A 23690-nucleotide genomic window follows, 5' to 3' on the forward strand; every position below is an offset into this window, starting at 1 on the left:
CCCATCCATTCGGCATTGCATGCTTCTGTCCTTCATTCTACTGTGCAGACTCTATGGAATTGTCCAGTGCATGCTCAGTGTAATCCAGCTCTTCTTCTTCCTGTCCAGTCTCGCGTCATCATTATTTCCACTGCACAGAATACATAAACTTTATATGGAGTCTACGCAGTAGAACATATGATGGACAACTGAAGCGGAGCAGGAGTATACTGGGCACGCGCAGGACACTTCCTCTGGCATCTGCACTGTAAAAGTGATGACGTGAGATTGGACAGGAAGATGCAGAGCTGGATTACACTAAGCTAAGGACACTTCCATAGAGTCTGCACAGTAGAATGAAGTACAGGAACAACAAAGCCGAATGGATGAATCCAATGTATGAACGTGACCGAAAAACAGCACAGCCACTGTTTAATGCTGAGGCTGCGACAAACAAACCAGCAGCAAAACAGTAATCAGGAAAAAGGTAATTCATACATCAGAAACATTAAATACCGTATTTTTCGCTTTATAAGACACACCTAGGTTTTTGAGGAGGAAATTAAGAAAAGAAAATATTTTGAACCAAATGGTGTGCTTTTGGTGGGTTTTGAACTAATGGCAGTCTGTGGATGGCGCACCGTTATGGGGGATCTGTGGATGACACTGTTATAGGGGATCTATGGATGACACTGTTATGGAGGGATCTGACCCCATTACATTGGGCCCGGACAGAGCAGCCATCACATGTAAAGTGTATGCAGTTCAGCCCCTAGCATTAATGAAGTGAGTGGGGCTGAAGTGTGACTGACTGAGTAAGTGACGTGCGCTACAGGACTGTCCACTGCGTGCATAGTGAGTACTGCTTACAGATAAGTGATTACTGGTAGTTTAGCAAAGAAGCACTGCTAGGTGCTGCTGCATACCCTGTACATGTGATGGCTGCTCTGAAAGGGGCCCAATGTAATGGGGCCCGGCACAGTCACTGAACTTTATTAAGCCAGGCCCCTGCCACCAGTGCAGCAACTACTACCCTGATAGCACCCTTGTCTACATGTCACTGGTACATCGCAGGCTGCTATGCCTATGCAGCACAGCACAAGCTGCGATGTGCTGGGCATGTAATATTGCTCTATTCGCTTTATAGGACTCACAGCCATTTTCCCATAAGTGAGTCTTATACAGTGGAAAATACAGTAACATACATTGAGGAACATGAAATTATATAAAATGGTCAACCCCATTAAGGCATCGGCTACATGGAGATCCTGCGTGTGATGGCTGTAGCACAACTAAGGACTGCAATGTAGTAGCGCAGTTATAGAAACGAATAGGATTACAGCAACTTGCAAGTCACGCTGAGACCCCTTTCATTTCTAGGGCTGCACTGTTAGGGTCCATTCACACGTCCGCAAATGGGTCCGCATCAGTTCCGCAATATCGGGAACGGGTTAGGACCCATTCATTCTGAATAGGGCAGAACAGGATGCGGAAGGCACACTATGTGCTATCCGTATTTCCGGAGCGCGGCCCTGAACTTCCGGGTGTATGGACACTTACACTGCAATTCTTGCCAAAATAGCCATGTAGCTCCAGCCTTAGGATTAGCAGATAATTTGACGGTGAAATTAGAGTCAGGTGTCATCTTTAGCTACTTTCAGGACTGAAAAATCTGATGTCATTCTAGGTAAAATTTAGGCAAAGATATTGAACATTCTAAAGGGTTCTCATACTTTTAAGCACCACTACATACAATAGAGATTTTTGTATATCTGAAAAGGATCATGTAGACTATTTCCTGACAACAGTCATCGAGGAACATTTTACGCCTGTTTTTTTAGCGTAAAAATGTTGTTTTTTTATAGTCACATTTACTACTGAAATTGCACCTCTGTTGGAGGCTTTTGCGCCTTGTTTGACTATTTTGAAGTTTTAGACTAATTCAGACATTTTCTAACTTCTGATCTATTTATGTAGGTGTGCCTTTTTTACGCCTTTTTGTTGCAAAAACAGCTCTAATTTCTACTCCAGTTCAGGGCTGGCGTACTTTTCTTCGTCAGTTTTGAGTGATGAAGTGCGACCTTTCACAGCTCATTTGCAAATTTTTTTCATGTGCATAATAATTAGTCCAGTCTAACTGAATATGAATCTGGCTAACTGAAAAAGAACCACCAGAAGTCAGACTAAGGCCTCATGCACACGAACGTATTTTCATTCCATGTCAGTTCCGTTTTTTTTTTGCAGACCTTATACGGAACCATTCATTTTTATAATGGATCCGCAAAAAAAAAAACGGAAGGTACTCTGTGTGCATTCCGTTTCCATATGTCCGTATTTCCGTTCCACAAAAAAATAGAACGTCCTATTGTCCGCATTACGGACACTGATAGAACTGTTCTATTAGGGGCCAGCTGTTCCGTTTCGCAAAATATGGAATGTACACGGATGTCATCCATATTTTTTTTGTGCATGAGGCCTAATACCAATACACCTAGTCTAATTAATCAAGTACTGTGACAGCTCACCTTCCCAACCAGCCATCCCCACAATAGGTGAGTGATGCAACACAGTCTACACCAGCTCAGAGCCCGCCGTCACTCTCCTGCGAGACTCCTGAAAATAAGGCAACCAGGACTGCTGGATCTTCCCCACATTCTTATGCGGCAGTTGCTAGCCCTGGTCCTGCTTTTCCCGGTATGCACCCACGTCCAGAGGCTCATGTTCCCAGCAAGGAGATTCCCCCGTCATGATCCTCAGGTCAGCACAGCCACCAGGCCTCAATGAACATAGTGATGGCTGGCACTGGAAGGCTCATCTTAAGGCCCTGCCTACAAAGTCTGAGCTGGACTCTATTTCTCTGCTTGGAGATCTCATATAGACATTGCACCAGGAAATTAAACATGTTGGTCAGAGGGTAGCTTAAATGGAGGATTTACAGGAGCAGGTGCTTACTGTTCTGGACTCACACCATATAGCCATAAACTATGACACTATGCAAATCAAGGACATTCTCGTCCATCTTGACGATATTAAGAACAGAAACTAGAGGAATAACCTCCACATCCAGGGACTACCAGAATCTGCGTCTCATTCAGACTTAGAAACGTGGGCCCATGACTTCTTCGGCAAGTTGCTGAATCGGGATACTGACCACCCCATTGAGATTGACCAGATCCATAGTACACGCTGTCCTAAATCAGGCGATCCATCCCATCCACACAACGTCGTTCGCAGAATTCATTTTTTCAATGACAAAGAGGCAAACCTCAAAGATTCCAGAGAGGCAGGGGCAAACCTCCTTGAAAACAAGGAACTTCTTATTTTGCTTGAAATACAACTGTGCAAGGCCTTGAAGCCTCCCCTAGCAGTTCTCCAGGACCACATTATCATCTATAGATGGGGCTACCCATTTAAAAAAAAAAAAAAAAAAAAAAGAGAAAACATTGATCTCTGAGAAACCTGCAAAAACTACTGGACACCTTCAATCTTCCAACTCTTGACCTTCCAGATTGGCCAAGACCTTGTCCGGTCTTTGCAACAACTCGACATAACAGCTGGCACACTTCTACGTCCAAGCCCCAGAGAGCATAGAGGAGAACGCGTCCAGAAGCAGAATAAGTATTTTTATAGACAGCCTTGTATTGTCTTCATTTCCTTCCTAATGAAGGAAATGAAGACATCTGTTCTATTATGCCTAGATAAGATAATTTGTGGAGCTAGCGTATAGCACTGTCGTGCATTAGACTAACACCCCTTTTTTCGATTATTCTCTTTTTGATTTTTCGCTGTCCATTCAAAGGGAACACCCAGTGTTCTATATGCATCTGTCATGAGTTTTGTTTGTGTACTACTATGCCCTCTTGTATTTTGTACTTATTACGTATTGTTGCCGGAGATCAGTACGGCTGCCATTTAGCCTTTGTCCTCTCCTTTACCCACTTAGGGACTAAAGCACGTGTTTGTCTGTGACTACGGTCAATGATATGTATTGCACTTGGCAGAATTTTCCCTTTTTCCTTGTATACAAACTATTTCACGGTGTCAGTGTCCACCCCTACCCTCCATTTTTCCTCATTATGTTCCTTCCCTGTGTAATTGACCATGCAATGCTGCTAATGCCACTTTCTGTATACCCACCATAATGGCTACCTTTTCGTTTCAAATACAATGCTAGAGGTCTTAAACAGGAGAAGCGTAGCGAGATACTATACCGATTCCATAAGAAAAGAGTTATGATAGCTATGTTTCAAGAAACACATTTTAGGGCGACTTCTATTCCTAAATATTACAGTAAATATTACTCTTCTTGGTTTTATGAGCTTCACCCTGACAAAAAAAGCGGGTAGCAGCTCTATTGCTTTTCACAAAAACGTACAACATACATACTGTCTTGTCGTCAGATATTGATATACTCAAGATTTCGGTTGCTCAAGCTATTCTTTCTGTTGCGCATGTTTACTTTCCTAACCAGGGCCAGATAGCATTTGGATCTGCAGTCCTCAGAAAATTTGCTAGGTTCGCAGATGGTTCCTCCATCATCGCTGGAAGAGACTTCAATTTTGTGATGGAACCCAATGTTGACTCCTCTGTCTCTCTACATTTTTTCAAGACTGCACTTGCCACGCTCAAATTAGTTGAGAGTGTCAGGGATTTTAGTTTCCATTCACAGGCCCTTAACAGTTATGGTAGGCTAGACCATCTTTTTATTTCCCATAAACTCTTACATTCTGATCCCTGCTGCTCCATTATACTTTCCTATGGTCAGACCATTGCCCAGTCTATGGTATACTTTGCTCCAATAGCCAACCCCCATGCTTGCATACATGGAGGCTGAATGACAACCTCCCAAACTACTCAGTTTGCCTAGCAGATATACGCAAATCTATTTTAGACTTCACCCACTACCATCAACATGACAAAACAGCGGCTCCCTTGAAATGGGAAGCTCTCAAGTGCATCCTCATTGCTTTATCTATCTCTTACGGAGCTGGATTGAAAAAGGAGCGTGCTCACAAATTCACCTCCCTTCTCTCAGACTTAGCCGCTAAAGAGACCCTGAATAAGTCCTTTCCATCAGACCAGATCAAAGTGGACATTCTCCTCCCTACGTCAGCAAATCCTTAACATTTAAAAGTTTGTATCCTTACAGAACAGGATCAAACGGGGTATAAGTATGGGGATAAAAGCAGAAGGTGGTTAGCGAGGGCGCTACATCCACAGATACTTTAATTATATGTGTTGTCACAATACATCATCACGAAGACTCATACATGCCCCTTCTAAGATTGTATCTGAATTCAAGACGTATTACGCCAACCTTTACCACCTAGAAGGTTGGGAGCGGCAACTTCAGAGGACATCCAACAATATCTAGCTGAGTTTGGCCCTGAACCCATATTCACAACTTCATCTACTTGTCTAGGTGAAGATTTCACCTCACCTGAACTCCTACACATCATTAAAAACCTTAAGACCGGGACTTGAGCCCCCGATTTTACAAGGTGTTAAGTGACATACCAGCCACCACCATTTTACAAGCCTTTAATTCTTAATTCATTACCGTTATAACCAAACCTGGTAAAGATCCTTCTTTATGCGTCAATTACCGACCCATTTCTCTACTTAATGTAGATTTAAAACATTATGCCAAACTCTTTGCCCTGCGGCTGCATCCACACATGTATTCATAGAGAGCAAGTGTGGGACAACAACTTTGAGGTCCATAGGTCTAATATCCTGTCCCCGAAAACTGAAGATACCCATGTGTCTTCTCTCTTCTCATGCAGAAAAGGCCTTTGATCAGGTCATTTGGAAGTTTCTAACAGAAATCCTCTCCTATCTGGGCCTGGGGACCAAGATGATGGAAAGGATTTTAGCATTATATACCAGCACAGGTTCGAGTTAATGGTTCACTATCTAACCCCTTCTCCATCCACAACGGCACCCGACAAGGATGCCCCCTCTCCCCTTCTTATATATCTTAGTCATGGAATCCCTAGCTAATGCCCTTAGAGAAAACCAGTCTATTAAGGGACTTCAAATCTGACCAACTGAACATAAACTATCATTGTTTGCGAACACTCTCTGCCCCCAGAATAGGATGACCCTCGTCCTTCAGGAATTTGAGACCTTTGGTGTCTCTGTAACTTTAAGGTGAATGTATAGAAATCAGAACAATTAAAGGGGTTTCCAGGTTCAGAGCTGAACCCGGACATACCCCCGTTTTCACCCAGGCAGCCCCCCTAATTTGAGTATCAGAGCATTTCATGTTCCGATTCTCTCCCTTGCCCTGCGCTGGATTGCTTTTTTGTTTGTTTTTACACTGCTAGGCATAGGCTTTCACCTAGCAGTGTTGCTGGTGACGTCACCGGCTCTGATGGGCAGGCTTTAGCGCTGTCCTAGCCGTTTTACAGGCTAGGGCAGCACTAAAGCCCGGCCATTAATGCCGGTGACTTCACAAGGCTCACTGCTGGGCAGAAGCCTCCGCCAAGCAGTCCTGGTATATCACCGGATCTCCTAAAAAAAGCCTTTGACCTGCGCGATTCAGTACAGGGCAAAGGAGAGCATCTGAGAATGAAATGTTCCAATGCTCATATTTGGGGTGCTGCCTGGGTGAAAACAGGGATATATGTCTGGGTTCAGCTCTGAACCTGGACAACCCCTTTAAATATCACTCTCCCGTCTCGGGAAGTTACACATCTCAGAGGATCCTTCTCCTTTAAAAGGGCAAGTGAGTCCATTAGATATATGGGCGTTCACTTAACTGCGAACCCTTCTCAACTTTTTGAATCTAATTATAAGCCCCCTATTGAGATCCATTTAATCTAGTCTTCAGAAATGGTCCTCGCTTCATATTTCTGGTTTGGCAAAATCAATGCCCTCAAGATGGACATCTTACACAGACTTATTACCTCTTTCACACAGTTCCATGCAAGAACCCACAGGTACAGTATTTTTTACCTGCCAAAGAGAATGGCATCTTACTTTATATGGAAGGGTTCTGATGTGAGGTTGAGCTATAGTTTGCCGACACGCCAAAAGCTTTCTGGGGAGCGGGCCTACCCAATTTCCTATTCAGTTATAAAGTTGCGATTTCCAACTGTGTCCTTGATCTTATACATAATCGAACCTCAAAACTATGGGTGGCGATTGAACATGAAATATCACCATCCCTGGCTTCTGAGGTTTTCTGGTTAGCACCTTCTATGTCTATGGTCAGGAGTTGCAGATCTCACCACGCACATATGTCTGAGGAAGTCCTGGTGCAAGTTTCCCACTATGTTATAATAGATTATCCTGATCTACCTCGAGGCCTCAAAAATACATTGACTTTTCAGCCCTCCTCAGGGAACTTAACAAGAGTCTGGCATCTTTTGTACCACTTCTGGTCTTTGTCCCCTTTGAGACCTCTCAAATATAATCCATTGCTCTCCGTGTAGCTGGTTTCGCTATTTCCAACTCTGCAATATCCTTACCTCCCTGGCACCTGGACCACAGCTTTGTACGCCTCTTTCTAGCTTTGAAAAACTATGCATTGCCTACTCAGTGCCTAAACACACTATCTCTTTGATTTACAACCTCTTGCTCACTGAGGAGATATGGGACGGGGCACTGAAATGTTACTCCAGTTTTCCTACTCCACCCTCCTACTTTTTTTGTGACTTTTTAAAAAGTCTCATTAATAAATATAGAGTAAAACCCAAATATAGCTAACCATGCCCATTTTTCAAAACCTGAGTGAATAGTGTAAAAAGGAAAAATTTCTTTTTACATAAATGATCTTAAAAAAATAAATAAAAATTTCCTACTTACCTGCAATAGGATTGGAGTGGATGGAGGCAGCAGGTGGACACTTCTGCATTTTTTCATAAAGTCTGGATGATTTTTCTATAAAGAAAACAGTGGCACAATTTGGCGGAATTCATGCACAACTGGCATACTTGCTTTGCATCAAAATTACAAAGTAGTTTTGAATCGTCCTTCATGGAACATGGCTTTCCAGTAAGGCAGCATGTCTTAAGTTGCCACAGTGCGCCCTGGTGCAAAATTCTGGCACAAAGTAAGCCAACTAACATGTGGTATAACTTAGACTGGACAGTACAGTATAAAGATGTGCAAAATTTGTCATCCAGCATCGGCCACTGTGATAAATTTGGTGCATCTTTAGAATGTCTTCTGCACGTTTCCACTGTCTAAATATTAGTCTACTAAAGGTATCCGTTAGGCTGCCGAAGTTCATTGTACCCGGCACAGCCAGAGAGGGTCCTGCACCTCTGGACTCCTTGACTATAGGATCAATCGTTATTCGCACTGGTTCTTGACTGACCGAAAGCCAGCGCTCATGCCAGAAACTGGCTGGATCCCATTATAGTCAACGGGACCTGGAGATGAACAGTAATATCCAGCTTGGCCAGATCCGGTGAATTCCTGTTCCTCTGCCGGATACCTTTACTGCGGTTGTGAAACTAGCCTAAATCCATGAGATTTGTCAATCATGCCAAAAGTCTTTCTGGCTCCTGTTCCTATTATTAATAAGCTCTGAGATCTTCATATTAGTTTTAAAAATGTTATTAAAACTGTCTTTTTTAGTAAGTAACCAGAAGAACACTCTTAAACTTGCCATACATGAGATTAAAGTTGGCCAAAATTGACTATTTCAGCAGGCTAGCTTTTGAAAAAGTAGGGACAACAGATTCTTGTCTGCTGACAAAGTACTGTAATTGGCCACACTGGAAAATTCTGTCCGTTGTCAGTCGAAATTGTATATGGATAGGATGACTACCCAATCATTTCCCAATGTCCTCAAGGACCAGTTAAAAAACGGACTCACTTGTTGGTCAGCCAAAATGCATCCGATTTCTGTCTGAATGATGACAACAAGTGGGTGCACAACCCAAGATACATAAAAGCAACAAATGGGTGCTACACTGCCATACCTAATGATAATCATAGAGCACCAAAGAAGGTAGGCAATAAGGTTGAGCACACCAAAAATCAATACTCATAATTACAACCTTTATATCACAAATTCATACCATGTCTAACAAACACCATAAAAACATTTGAAATGAAACACACAATGGGGTTGCTATGATACGTAGCCACCCACTCCCTATCTCCCAGAAACAAAGCCAATACAGATATCAGGTCAGCACAAGGATATACATGAGGCAAACTTGATAGAGTAAAATACGTTATAAGCAAATGTAAAAATGTGCAGTAACCTGTAATACAATAAGCCCAACAGTGCTACCTGAACCAGGGGAGGGAGAAAACACCCTACGCGTATCGCCAGCAACCTGGTTTCATCAGGGGTGTGTGAATACTAAGCAATGGGACCCTTTTATACATGATAATTACATAAACCAATTAAGGAGAGAAAGATCACATGAAAAGAATTAGAAGTATATTTACCCGACTTGGTGTCCAGTACCCTGGCTGACATAACCAATACCATATGCACTGGGTTCGCAGCATGGTTCCCCAGCATGTTGCGGATTGCCGTGCGCATGCATATAGTACGTCACGGCTAGGAGCGGACATAAGATGTATCAAGTACTATAGCCCAATAGAGAAAGCGCAGGCGCCCGCTGCGTCACATGGATATATTGTGCCCTAAACAGTCATGCGCTTACATCCACAATCAGCTGCTAGGAGTTAAAAGGAGGCCAGTATGCACATGTGAGCCGCATGACTCACAGCACCTGTGTCCATTACCATCACAAAGTCGCGGCGCTATATGATATGCGCCAGAAAGAATATATGCTATACATCAGGGTGGATGCGCTAAAATAAGAGCCCATGTTACACTTCACAAAGACCATAAGACTGTTGTATAAGGTCCGGCGCTGAATTAGACACGCATGCGTTGGCAGGTAAAGTTAAAGTATGTACCGTAAATCAATTGAAGTGCTAACCCAACCACATGAATAGAGCTTGGCAGTAACACTCAAAAGAGATTTGTCATCAGCAGTTGTCAGGTAAAGGGGCTGCATTACGCCTACATGAAACAACAACCAAAAATTGGTTAGTGTATATTTGATTTTAAAAAAGTCTACTAGTCTGCCTATGGCAAACCATAAAATGACAACTCTAAGGATCATATGTGTTCAGAAAATAGGGGACAATGTGCAGGACAGGCCAATACACCAGAGTGAGCAGGAGTTACAGATTATTAATTTATCCACGTAAGTATTAACGGATGTATAGATGGACAGGTGCTACAAAAGGGGCTTATGTTTTCACCTATGCAAAGCCTGGATAAAAAGTTACCCTTGTTAAGGACCTTTATCTTTTTTGTACACAATTAGTTTTTCGTTTTCTTTACCATCAACCGTCGGCTATGGATGGCCTTTCGGGCATTAATCGACAAGTCTTCCAGAACCTAATGGACCTATTAAAGGGATAATGAGATCCAAGAGGGTAAGCAAAAGTTCAATCCTCGCATGCCCTCCCAGATGACACCAGCCATTAAATTGTGTCCAGCTGTGCAAATTTTCTTTGAAGATATACGAGCTATGCACATTGACCCAAAACAGACATAATAATCTTTCTAGGGAACAACAGGCAGCCATAAAGTGCCTTAGTACCAACCAGGATTTTGTTATTAAAGAAACGGACAAAGTCAGTAATGTGGTACTGTGGCCATGTTCACAGTAGGTGATGGAGGCGAAACATCAACTAACCAACATGCGTTTCTACCAAATTTTACCCTCAGATCCCACTTCCACCTTCAAGACCAAATTGGATCGTCTAATGGAGTCAGCACACCGTTATGGCGTCATAACAACAAAAGAAAAAAGTTCCTAGAGGTATCTGAGCCAGTAATACCAACGTTCTACACGCTCCCAAAGGTCATCCACAATTTGGCAGAAGGCCTGCTGGGCAGACCTATCATGGCGGGCATAGGAGGACTGTCCGAAAAGGCATTATTTATTTAGATTTTTATCTACAACCTTTTGTCATGCAACTTGATTCATACCTACTTGACTCGATGCATTTGATGGAACGTATCATTGACATCAATATCCTGGATAATATGATCCTTGTCACCCTTGATGTGGAGTCATTGTATACCAACATTGCCCAGGCTGATGGGATCTGAGTGATCTCGTATTTTCTTGACTCACATGTGGCTTCAGATCGTTCACATGATACCTTTCTCCTTGACCCGCTTGATTTTGTTCTTAAACAGAATTATTTTGTCTTTGACATCTCGGATTACTACTAGCAAATATCTGGTACCATGATGGGGGGGGGGGGCGATGCGTGCCCTCTTAAGCAAACCTATTTTTGGGGTGGCGGAAAAAAAACTGTTGTTTATTTCTCCCTCCAGTTTCAATCAGTTCTATGACGGTATTGTTACATTGATGATATTTTACTTATTCGGACAAGTTCAAGAGAGGATTGTGAACGTTTAATCAAAGAATTGAATGACAACAACCGGAATAGCTCACTGACGATTAATTTCTCCACTTTGATGGTTTGGATTAGCTACTCGATTCTGGCAGAGGGGAGTCTTCCCCGATCTTCTCTTATCAGAAGGGACATCAGAATACTTACCCAATGTGATAACAGTGTTGTTCGTGACATCCTGCCCTTAATGATGACATACCATCCTGAATCTTCTCTTGATCTCTGGTATCTCACAATGTATAGCAAAGGAATTGGTGATTTGGACTTGACTCCTATTGCTCAGTTGTAGGAACTATTCTTCCCCATCTCTTTTAGTTTTTTGGCTATTTCAGGTGCCCTTTTCCTTCACCTCTTGATACATAGGGGTTTGGTGGCCGGTACTATAGACCATCATACACGGTAATTTATTATATGTTCTCCCCTGCTACAGAAACCTATTTGGTTTGCTGGCACAAAAAGACACGGCGTTTCGCCAAAAGGTTCTGGTTCTTCCCACATTCTGCATTTGGCACTTTGTGCGAATTTTTGGTAGCTTCACTATTGTACTCACTTATGTGTCTATCATATAGTCTGTATTTGCTGTATAGCCTCTCAATCATGTCTAAATGAGATAAGAATCAGTATATTAATGTTGCAATCATGAAAACTGCTTATATTTTATTAAATCATAGTATACTATGATCATAGAATCAATAAGGGTTATGGTTATGTTATTCTATATCTTTTTAAATCATAGTGGCATAAGTTTTTAGGTGTCTCACTATTGTTATATATTGTGAACTAGGGAAGTGATGAAGCATTAGCGAAACGTGCGTCGAGGACTACGTCAGACAGAGACAGCCCACACACACATACCACTGGATATCGGGTAAGAAGGAGATTCTGACCGCTTCGATGCGTACACTGTAGCATCATTGTGATATGCCGAATTGTTTATACTGCACAGGTCAGATCATATAGATGTCATCCATGCCCTCTGTATATCCATGCCAGATGTATCTATAGCTAGAGGTAGCTGTGTTTATAGCTAGAGGCAGCTTTTATATTATATGCTGGTCTAGACACATTACAGGGAGTGCAGAATTATTAGGCAAGTTGTATTTTTGAGGATTAATTTTATTATTGAACAACAACCATGTTCTCAATGAACCCAAAAAACTCATTAATATCAAAGCTGAATATTTTTGGAAGTAGTTTTTAGTTTGTTTTTAGTTTTAGCTATTTTAGGGGGATATCTGTGTGTGCAGGTGACTATTACTGTGCATAATTATTAGGCAACGTAACAAAAAACAAATATATACCCATTTAAATTATTTATTTTTACCAGTGAAACCAATATAACATCTCAACATTCACAAATATACATTTCTGACATTCAAAAACAAAACAAAAACAAATCAGTGACCAATATAGCCACATTTCTTTGCAAGGACACTCAAAAGCCTGCCATCCATGGATTCTGTCAGTGTTTTGATCTGTTCACCATCAACATTGCGTGCAGCAGCAACCACAGCCTCCCAGACACTGTTCAGAGAGGTGTACTGTTTTCCCTCCTTGTAAATCTCACATTTGATGATGGACCACAGGTTCTCAATGGGGTTCAGATCAGGTGAACAAGGAGGCCATGTCATTAGATTTTCTTCTTTTATACCCTTTCTTGCCAGCCACGCTGTGGAGTACTTGGACGCGTGTGATGGAGCATTGTCCTGCATGAAAATCATGTTTTTCTTGAAGGATGCAGACTTCTTCCTGTACCACTGCTTGAAGAAGGTGTCTTTCAGAAACTGGCAGTAGGACTGGGAGTTGAGATTGACTCCATCCTCAACCCGAAAAGGCCCCACAAGCTCATCTTTGATGATACCAGCCCAAACCAGTACTCCACCTCCACCTTGCTGGCGTCTGAGTCGGACTGGAGCTCTCTGCCCTTTACCAATCCAGCCACGGGCCCATCCATCTGGCCCATCAAGACTCACTCTCATTTCATCAGTCCATAAAACCTTTGAAAAATCAGTCTTGAGATATTTCTTGGCCCAGTCTTGACGTTTCAGCTTGTGTGTCTTGTTCAGTGGTGGTCGTCTTTCAGCCTTTCTTACCTTGGCCATGTCTCTGAGTATTGCACACCTTGTGCTTTTAGGCACTCCAGTGATGTTGCAGCTCTGAAATATGGCCAAACTGGTGGCAAGTGGCATCTTGGCAGCTGCACGCTTGACTTTTCTCAGTTCATGGGCAGTTATTTTGCGCCTTGGTTTTTCCACACGCTTCTTGCGACCCTGTTGACTATTTTGAATGAAACGCTTGATTGTTCGATGATCACGCTTCAGAAGCTTTGCAATTTTAAGAGTGCTGCATCCCTCTGCAAGATATCTCACTTCTTTTGACTTTTCTGAGCCTGTCAAGTCCTTCTTTTGACCCATTTTGCCAAAGGAAAAATTATGCACACCTAATATAGGGTGTTGATGTCATTAGACCACACCCCTTCTCATTACAGAGATGCACATCACCTAATATGCTTAATTGGTAGTAGGCTTTCGAGCCTATACAGCTTGGAGTAAGACAACATGCATAAAGAGGATGATGTGGTCAAAATACTCATTTGCCTAATAATTCTGCACGCAGTGTATACACAGTGTTCCCACACTGAGATTGTGGGCTCATTAGGTGATTTACTAACAGTTGGTAGTGATGTTATTGTGGACTGCCCCTGTAGGCACTCTGTATGGTCTCTGCAAATGTGTATTTGTTTGTATGTTTTTATGTCATAATAAAGATTTAATTTTATTGGGTATCATTTAGTACCGGTTCTCTTTTGTTGGTATATTGTTATATATTGTGAACTAGGGAAGTTATTATTATTTTTTGAACACATGACCCTTTTAGTTGTAATTTTATGGCTTACCATAGGCAGACTAGTAGCCATTTCTGATGCCTTTTTCTTTCACTTCTTTTTAGACTTAGGCTACTTTCACACTTGCGTTCGGGGTTCCGCTTGTGAGTTCCGTTTGAAGGCTCACACAAGCGGCCCCGAACGGATCCTTACAGCCCCAATGCATTCTGAGTGGATGCGGCTCCGCTCAGAATGCATCAGTTTGGCACCGTTTGGCCTCTGTTCCGCTCAGCAGGCGGACACCCGAACGCAGCTTGCAGCGTTTTGGTGTCCGCCTGGCCGTGCGGAGCCAAACTGATCCGTCCAGACTTACAATGCAAGTCAATGGGGACGGATCCGTTTGACGTTGACACAATATGGTGCAATTTCAAATGGATCAGTCCCCCATTGACTTTCTATGTAAAGTCAGGAGTCCCTATTAATATACCATCAGATCAGAGTTTTCTCCAATCCGATGGTATATTTTAACTTGAAGCGTCCCCATCACCATGGGAACGCCTCTATGTTAGAATATACCATGGGATTTGAGTTAGATCGTGAAACTCAGATCCGACAGTATATTCTAACACAGAGGCGTTCCCATGGTGATGGGGACGCTTCAAGTTAGAATATACTAAAAGAACTGTGTACATGACTGCCCCCTGCTGCCTGGCAGGTGCTGCCAGGCAGCAGGGGGCAGACCCCCCCACCCTCCCTTCCCTGTATTTAACTCATTGGTGGCCAGTGCGGCCGGCCCCCCCCCCTCCCCCTCCCTCCCCCCCCTGTATTTAACTTATTGGTGGCCAGTGCGGCCCCCCCTCCCTCCCCTGTATTTAACTCATTGGTGGCCAGTGCAGACGGATCCGTTCTGAACGGATGCAAGCGTTTGCATGATAGGAGCGGATCCGTCTGTACAGACACCAGACGGATCCGCTCCGAACGCAAGTGTGAAAGTAGCCTTACCTAGAGGTTTGGTGGCCGGTACTATAGACCATCATATAATACATTATTTGTCCTTCCTTTATATGGAGTATGTGCTACAGCAACCTATTTGGTTAACTAGCACAAAAAGGTGTGGTGTTCTCAGATTCTGGCACTTTGTGAGAATTTTTGGTAGGTTTCCTATGGTATTCGCTTATGTGTCTATCATATCGTTTGCATTTGCTGTATAGCCTCTTAATCATGTCTCAATGAGATAAGTGTTGTGGTTATGCTATTCTATATCCTTTCATAAGCTTTTAGGTGTTTCACTTTTAAATATTGTGTACTAGGGCACTTTTTAATTATTATTTTCTGAACACATATGATCATTAGAGTTGTAATTTTATGGTTTGCCATAGGCAGACTAGTAGTCCTTTTTTCTATACACTGAGCAATTTATGGTTGTTGTTTCATGTAGGCGCGATGCATCCCCTTCACCTGGCAAACTGCTGATGACAAATCTCTTTTGAGTGTTACTGCCAGGCTCTATTCATGTGGTTGGCTTGGCACTTAATTTGATTTACATACTTTGAACTTGAGATTGAAGCCGAAAAAAGACCTATAAATATACAACACAGCCGTAAAGAATATAAGATCCAAAATCTTTGTTGTTACAAAAACAACATATAAAAAAAAGACATATACACTCACCTAAAGAATTATTAGGAACACCTGTTCTATTTCTCATTAATGCAATTATCTAGTCAACCAATCACATGGCAGTTGCTTCAATGCATTTAGGGGGGTGGTCCTGGTCAAGATAATCTCCTGAACTCCAAACTGAATGTCAGAATGGGAAAGAAAGGTGATTTAAGCAATTTTGAGCGTGGCATGGTTGTTGGTGCCAGACGGGCCGATCTGAGTATTTCACAATCTGCTCAGTTACTGGGATTTTCACGCACAACCATTTCTAGGGTTCACAAAGAATGGTGTGAAAAGGGAAAAACATCCAGTATGCGGCAGTCCTGTGGGCGAAAATGCCTTGTGGATGCTAGAGGTCAGAGGAGAATGGGCCGACTGATTCAAGCTGATAGAAGAGCAACGTTGACTGAAATAACCCCTCGTTACAACCAAGGTATGCAGCAAAGCATTTGTGAAGCCACAACACGCACAACCTTGAGGCGGATGGGCTACAACAGCAGAAGACCCCACCGGGTACCACTCATCTCCACTACAAATAGGAAAAAGAGGCTACAATTTGCACGAGCTCACCAAAATTGGACTGTTGAAGACTGGAAAAATGTTGCCTGGTCTGATGAGTCTCGATTTCTGTTGAGACATTCAAATGGTAGAGTCCGAATTTGGCGTAAACAGAATGAGAACATGTATCCATCCTCTGATGGCTACTTCCAGCAGGATAATGCACCATGTCACAAAGCTCGAATCATTTCAAATTGGTTTCTTGAATATGACAATGAGTTCACTGTACTAAAATGGCCCCCACAGTCACCAGATCTCAACCCAATAGAGCATCTTTGGGATGTGGTGGAGCTTCGTGCCCTGGATGTGCATCCCTCAAATCTCCATCAACTGCATTTCTAAAGAATGCTATCAGCACCTTGTTGAATCAATGCCACATAGAATTAAGGCAGTTCTGAAGGCAAAAGGGGGTCCAACACCGTATTAGTATGGTGTTCCTAATAATTCTTTAGGTGAGTGTATATGTGTGGCAATACAGACACAAGAATGATAACAGACTATCAGTGGTATGTCAATACAGTAAATCCAATTTACCCCTGACAAGTACCAAAGAGATAAAAGCTCAATAGATCATAGTAAAGTGCATTAGATAGGGATAAGCATGGGAGAGATAGCTGCCCAGTATATACAGACCAGATAGCCCTGACCCCGACGCGCATTTCGCTGTCGCTTCCTCATACTTTAGCTTTACCTGCCTGCTCCCTGATGTATAGCATTCTTTTTTCTGGCGCCTGCACATCTTATTTAACTCTGCAACTTTGTGATGGTAGTGGGAGCAGGCACAGTGAGTCACGCGGCTCATGAGTGTGTACTGGCCTTCTTTTAACTCCTGCCAGCTGATTGTGGATGCAGGCTCATGACCGTTTACGGCACAACATATCCATGTAACACAGTGGGCACCTGCACGCTTAAGCTTTCTCCATGGGCCAATAGTACTTGGTACATCCTATGTCTGCCCCTAGCCGTGATGTACTATTTGCATGCACACAGCGATCTGCAACACTGCGACCCCAATGCATATGGTATTGGTTATGTTTGCAAGGGTACTGGCCGCCAAGTTGAGTAAATATACTTCTAATTCTGTGATCTTTCTCTCCTTAATTGGTTTATGTAATTATCACGTATAAAAGGATCCCATTGCTCAGTAGTCACACACCCCTGATGAAGCCAGGTTGCTGGCGATACGCGTAGGGTGTTTACTCCCTCCCCTGGTTCAGGTTGCACTAATGGGCTTATTGTATTACAGGTTTATGCTGCACATTTTAGCATTTGCCTATAACGTATTTTACTCTATCAAGTTTGCCTCATGTATATCCTTGTGCTGACCTGATATCTGTATTGGCTTTGTTTCTGGGGGATAGGGAGTGTGTTAATTTGAAATGTTTTTATGGTGTTTTTCATACATGGTATGTATTTGTGATATAATAAAGGTTGCAATTATTAGTATTGATTTCTGGTGTGTTCACCATTATTGCCTACCATCTGTTCTTTGGTGCTCTATAATTTCTGTCTGAAGTGTATGGAAGGCTTTATTGATCGTGAGCTGACCACAAGGAGTCTGAATTTTAGTCACCATCAATCATATTGCCAGGGGAAGGCACAGGAGTGGCAATGACCAACCAAGTAATGCATGGTCGCACCAAGATATCTAGAGCCAATCTTTTCACAGTTTCTTTACTCTATTTCCTCCATTATGATACCCACAATTTTTGTATCATGGACATCATCTTCCTGCTTTAGGCTACATGCACACAACCGTGCCCGTTTTTGCGGTCCGCAATTTGTGGAACGGAACGGGCGGCCCATTGTAGACATGCCTATTCTTGTCCGCAAAACGCACAAGAATAGGACATGCTATATATTTTTTTGTGGGGCCTCGGAACGGAGCAACAGATGCAGACAGAACACGGAGTGCTGTCCGCATCTTTTGCGGCCCCTTTGAAGTGAAGGGGGCCGCACCTGTTGTGGAAATTTTATTAGGATGTGTATTTAACCGCCTCCGGACCGCCTAACGCAGGATCGCGTTCCGAAGGCGGCAGCTGCAGGCAGAGTCACGCATATACGCGTCATCTCGCGAGATTTCCTGTGAACGCGCGCACACAGGCGCGCGCGTTCACAGGATCGGAAGGTAAGCGAGTGGATCTCCAGCCTGCCAGCGGCGATCGTTCGCTGGCAGGCTGGAGATGCGATTTTTTTAACCCCTAACAGGTATATTAGACGCTGTTTTGATAACAGCGTCTAATATACCTGCTACCTGGTCCTCTGGTGGTCCCTTTTGCTTGGATCGACCACCAGAGGACACAGGCAGCTCAGTAATAAGTAGCACCAAACACCACTACACTACACCCCCCCCTGTCACTTATTAACCCCTTATTAACCCCTGATCACCCCTCATCACCCCATATAGACTCCCTGAAAGTATTGGGACAACTCCTAGAAATTGGTACTAGTGTTTTGTTTTTTGTAGCAACTATTGTACTGTTTCTGTAGCTGTGCAATGGAAAGTATTTTTAAAGAAGTTGCAAAGTTGAAGGACACGGCGACCATTCTTCAAGCTATGCAGGGATCTACTGATCCATGGCTGCAGGCTCAGAATTGTGTAGCAAACCTGATCGGTACCAAAAAATGGCGCAAAAGGAAAGGCAAGTATGCTCTGATTTTTGCTGCTGGGTGGATAGCAGATAAATATCAGGAGTCTTGAAGGCTGAAGCTGAGTTTGGAAGGAGAAGTGGAAGATTTAAAAGTGGAAATTGTTAAATTGAGAACTCTTGTCCAGCAGGCAGCTGAAGCTAGCACTAATTATGAATGTACCGTGAGGTGTAATACTGAGCTGTGCAAGGAAAATGAATGTTTATCTGAAAGCCTGACGCATGCACAGGGTGCTGTAAGGGAATTGCCAGAGGCATTGAAAAAAACGTTAGAGAGTAATGTGTCTGGGATTAGAGGAAATGTATGGGCTATAAGCATGGATAAGTCTGAGGATTGTGGTTCAGATAGTGGAACCGACTCAGGGATGGAGATGGACAATGTGTCTGACCCTGAAGTTGGAAGTATTAACACAAGGCCAAAAGATTCCTCAGATGAGTCCGTGGTAAGTGGACTCAATACAGATAGTAGTGTGGGATCTAGTCATGCTAGGATGGTTAATGTTGTGCACCAAGTCAAAACACCATGTGCCCAGACAAGGTATTGTGCAGGGAGACAAGCTATTCGTTGTTTTGCATGCAGGGAATACGGGCACATTGCACGATATTGTGACATTGCTAAGGGCAACAGACACAGGTATGTTAAGTACCCCAGAACCACACCTAGAAGTGAAGTGGTTTATTCAGCAAGGTGGGGTAATGGTCCCAGACATGCTTCTTTGCAAAGGCAGAGAACCCAGGGACAGCCAAGGTCTTTGATCAATGAAGCAGATTTTAAATCCCAATATGAACGGTTAAAATGTGAAAATTTTAAATTACGGTCTTTATCTAAGACCTAATTTAAATAGATTTTTCCTTTTCCCTAGGAAAAAACGGTTTTGGGACCTTGTAATGTTAAATCCTGCTTCTCTGGTAAAATGAATCTGAAGCTGGTTTGGGGCTGGGCAAATTAACATTTCAATGACTGGGTGGGTAGAAATTCTCCTGTACGGTTTCAGGTGAACCCTCTAAGACATTGATTTGTTAATTCAGTCCTATACAGTTGTATGTGTTCCTAAGGTTTTTGTATTTGAGTTTCGGTTTTTAAGTTAAATTTTACTTTTTACTGAATCTCAATGTATATAGCAAGACTTTCTGTAACTGAAGTTTTCTATGTTGTTTTTTTCTTTCCTTTTTACAGGTCATCTTTTTCGGTTTTATTTTCAGTTATTTTTGTCTTTGATTAATTTATATTTACATTTTTCTGCAGTTCTATATTCAATCTTAGCATACTTTTTTTCCTTCTATTACTCGTTTCCAAGTGACGGTTCTACACTCCAGGACTCTTCTCTCTTTAACAACCAGAGGTTAACCCCATATTTATTTTTACTTTATCAGCAGGAGATTGACTAGAGGAGCCACATTGAGCTGGAGAAAAACGGGTCTCATTTATTGGTTAGCCGTTGCTGGCCAAACACAGGCGTAGCTCAGCTGTGTGTATAGCCCTTTAGGAGGCATACTGGGAATCCAGCAAAAGGAGCTCTGGCTTAAATGCCCTGTGGGAGTGGAAATAGCATTGAGAGTAGCAATAGGCCGCCCTCAGTGCAAGAGATTTCTTGCTGTCCGACATAGGCTGTGTAAAAGTCGGTGTCGGACAGACGTACCTTAAGAATGAGCCGGGCGGTACCCTCCATGTACGGTCAAAAGCGTGTCCCTGGACACAGGCAACACTGGTAAGGCTTGGTTAACCAAGGATGGGTTGTGGCAGATCCATTTTCGGGGGGGGGGGGGGGGGAACATAGTTCCCCTCGTGGGGTCAGACGGCTGCTCAGTACATGAGATCTAGTTATGGGGTGAAGGCCACAAAGCCCCTTAAAGAATGGAGTAGTTAGGTAGCGCAATTGTGGCTGCAAATGTCAATCATGGTAATTAAGCAGGACGTACAGAACCTAGTTTTAATCCGGAAGAACCGAGTGATGTACGCCTGGCCTGAGGGGTAAACTGAGTTTAGGGATCCGATGCAGGAAGCAGAGGAGGCTCTATTTGGGCTGACTTTGCTGAAACAGGCCGGATCCACTAAACCCGGGCCTACTGAAACCAGTACCTGAGGTAAGTGAGTCCCTAACTGTCACTTCCACCTCCACTACTGACAGGGTCGCTTTTCTCTTTCTCTATCATCCCTCCCTCATCTCTCCATCTAACCTTGAGACGATGCACCATGTTTAATCCAGCTTCTCTTCGTCCTGGTTTTAAGAACGATGAGAAGGGGGGAAAGTGGTGCAGAAAACAACGATCTTCAAACTTTTTACTAACCATTCTAACCTCTCAAATGTCAATCAATTTCTAACCTAAAAGGGAATTACGTTGAGAACCATCACGACTGCCTTTTCTTTGATGGTACTTGGGTCTGATTTTTGCAAAGAAGGTAAAAATCACGGCCGATCCATGGCCTGAATGTTCTGCTGCAACCCTTTTATTCCATCAGGTATGCCCCCAGGCAGTCCCACGGGTTATCACCCGATGTCCACCACCGGGTTCGGGAGTTTCTCCCGGACCCAGACTCAATAACTAGTGTTCATTGTAGTCAACCAGGTGATTGAGTCGTGCTAAAGAAACATCCGAGGACGGGACTAGAGACGAGATATCTTGGGCCATTCCAGGTGCTGCTGATGACGCCAAGTCAAAGAATGAAGAGTATCACTTTTGTTCAGTGGCGTACCTCCAATAGAGGCAGACCACGCAGCTGCTATGGGGCCCCTGGGGGAAGGGGGCCCGCAGTGGAGGATAGGCCCCGCCCACTAATTACACTTGTATGGCTACCTGAGAAAGTAAGAGGTGGAGAAGGACCTTTGGTGATGTCATCAACCATGTGACCAGTGCAGGAAGCCAATGAATAGCAGAGCAGCAGAAGTCTAAAGGACCTTTGGTGATGTCATCAACCATGTGACCAGTGCAGGAAGCCAATGAATAGCAGAGCAGCAGAAGTCTAAAGGACCTTTGGTGATGTCATCAACCATGTGACCAGTGCAGGAAGCCAATGAATAGCAGAGCAGCAGAAGTCTAAAGGACCTTTGGTGATGTCATCATCATGTGACCAATGCAGAGGACTGGTGAAAGACCTGTGGCATATCACTGTGAGGGGGCGGAGCTTCTATGTGGTGCCTGAAGGAGAGGTTAGTGGTGTTCTGGGATAACATAACATCCTAGAAAAGCTGGGAGTTGTAGTTTTGTCGTATTATATGTTTCTCAATGTAATTTAAACGTATGCCCTAGTACAGGCTGGTAATGCTGGGAGTTGTAGTTCTCTCCTCTTATACCCCCTCTTTGGAATGTATACTGATGACCCATAATAAGTCTGGCCATACTGGGGGTTATAGTTATTTCTTTTTAAAGCTCTTACCTGGTACAACTAGATGATGTCCTATAATCTGGACATTCTGAGAGTTGTAGTTCTCTTTTCTTAGGCTGGATTCTCATCACAGTTTAGTTTTCCGTTTTGCATGCAGGACTTTTTTCTGTCTAAAATAACGGATCTCCGACAGAAATGGCATAAACGGATGCCAAATGTGCAGAACTGATGCTTGAAATACAGGATCATTTTTTTTCCTTTATTTTTCTGTTTATCTGACGGATCAGAAGAACTGAAAACTAAACGGTGATATGAACCCGGCCTTATACTCTGTGTAATATCTACTTGTATCTGATCATAACAGCCTGGACATGCTGGAAATTGTAGTTCTCTCCACTTTCACCTCTCCCTGTGTTGCTCCCTAATTTCCAATAATAATCTGGTGATGATGAGACTTGTAGTTCCCTTGTCACTATTATAATGTTCTGCAGCAGCTGAGGTGTGTATTACTTCTTCACTTCTGTGCTGGTGACGGTCGCTGTTCTGCCGTCATAGGAGCACAACAACGAAAATCACTGCAGTTCCGGATCTGGCACTTCATGGACGACAACACCTGACGGATCCCGCTGACTATGATTAGATCTGTCAGGTTTCCATCTTCCAGGCTATAAAATTGTGTCCAGCATTTATGACCTGATCCACGAATGAGGCCCCAACACAGATGTGAACGAAGCTTTATATGTTCTGCCGCAGCTGAGGTATGCATTAGGAGGTTCTGACAGTTCATAAGGCAAGGGGCGCTATGGTGGCACTGGTATACTATTATGCCAGCACCACCATAGCACCCCCAATGAGCTGTGCCTGTGTGCTGCTTATAGTGGACAGTGCCCTCAGACAATGAATGGGGACAATCAAAAGCGGGTTTTTTCCCGGTATTGAGACCCTATGACGGATCTCAATACCGGAAAATAGAAACGCAAGTGTGAAAGTAGCTCCTAATGTCTACACGGCTGCAACTGCTGGGGGTATGGCAGGAGAGAAGCCAGGGCAGGTGGTGGGATGGGCCAGTGGACGGAGTTAGTGGGGCCCCATTAAGATTCTTGCTATGGGGCCCAATGATTTCTATGTACGCCCCTGCTTTTGTTTATTTGTTAGAAGGAGACATTTGTTGATAGCACGGGTTATACATTCCTAGAGGGTAATATCAGCTATAGGTTTAATAATAGCTCTGGCTCCTGCTCCTCGCTTGTTAATCCTGTATGGGTGTCCGGGCAGCTAG

At 43.4% G+C, this 23690-nt stretch overlaps 1 protein-coding gene across 3 annotated transcripts in view; it reads right to left on the bottom strand.

The window, feature by feature from the left end:
* Positions 1-23690, bottom strand: part of MPPE1 (metallophosphoesterase 1) — a 141391-nt gene that overhangs the window by 38387 nt on the left and 79314 nt on the right. For all 3 annotated transcript variants that reach the window (XM_040433538.1, XM_040433537.1, XM_040433539.1), the window contains exon 7: positions 7792-7866. In XM_040433538.1, coding sequence (XP_040289472.1) covers positions 7792-7866 — 75 coding nt within the window. The remainder of the gene's footprint in view (positions 1-7791; positions 7867-23690) is intronic.

This window comes from Bufo bufo, chromosome 5 (genome assembly GCF_905171765.1).
Source record: "Bufo bufo chromosome 5, aBufBuf1.1, whole genome shotgun sequence".
Classification (NCBI taxonomy): domain Eukaryota; kingdom Metazoa; phylum Chordata; class Amphibia; order Anura; family Bufonidae; genus Bufo; species Bufo bufo.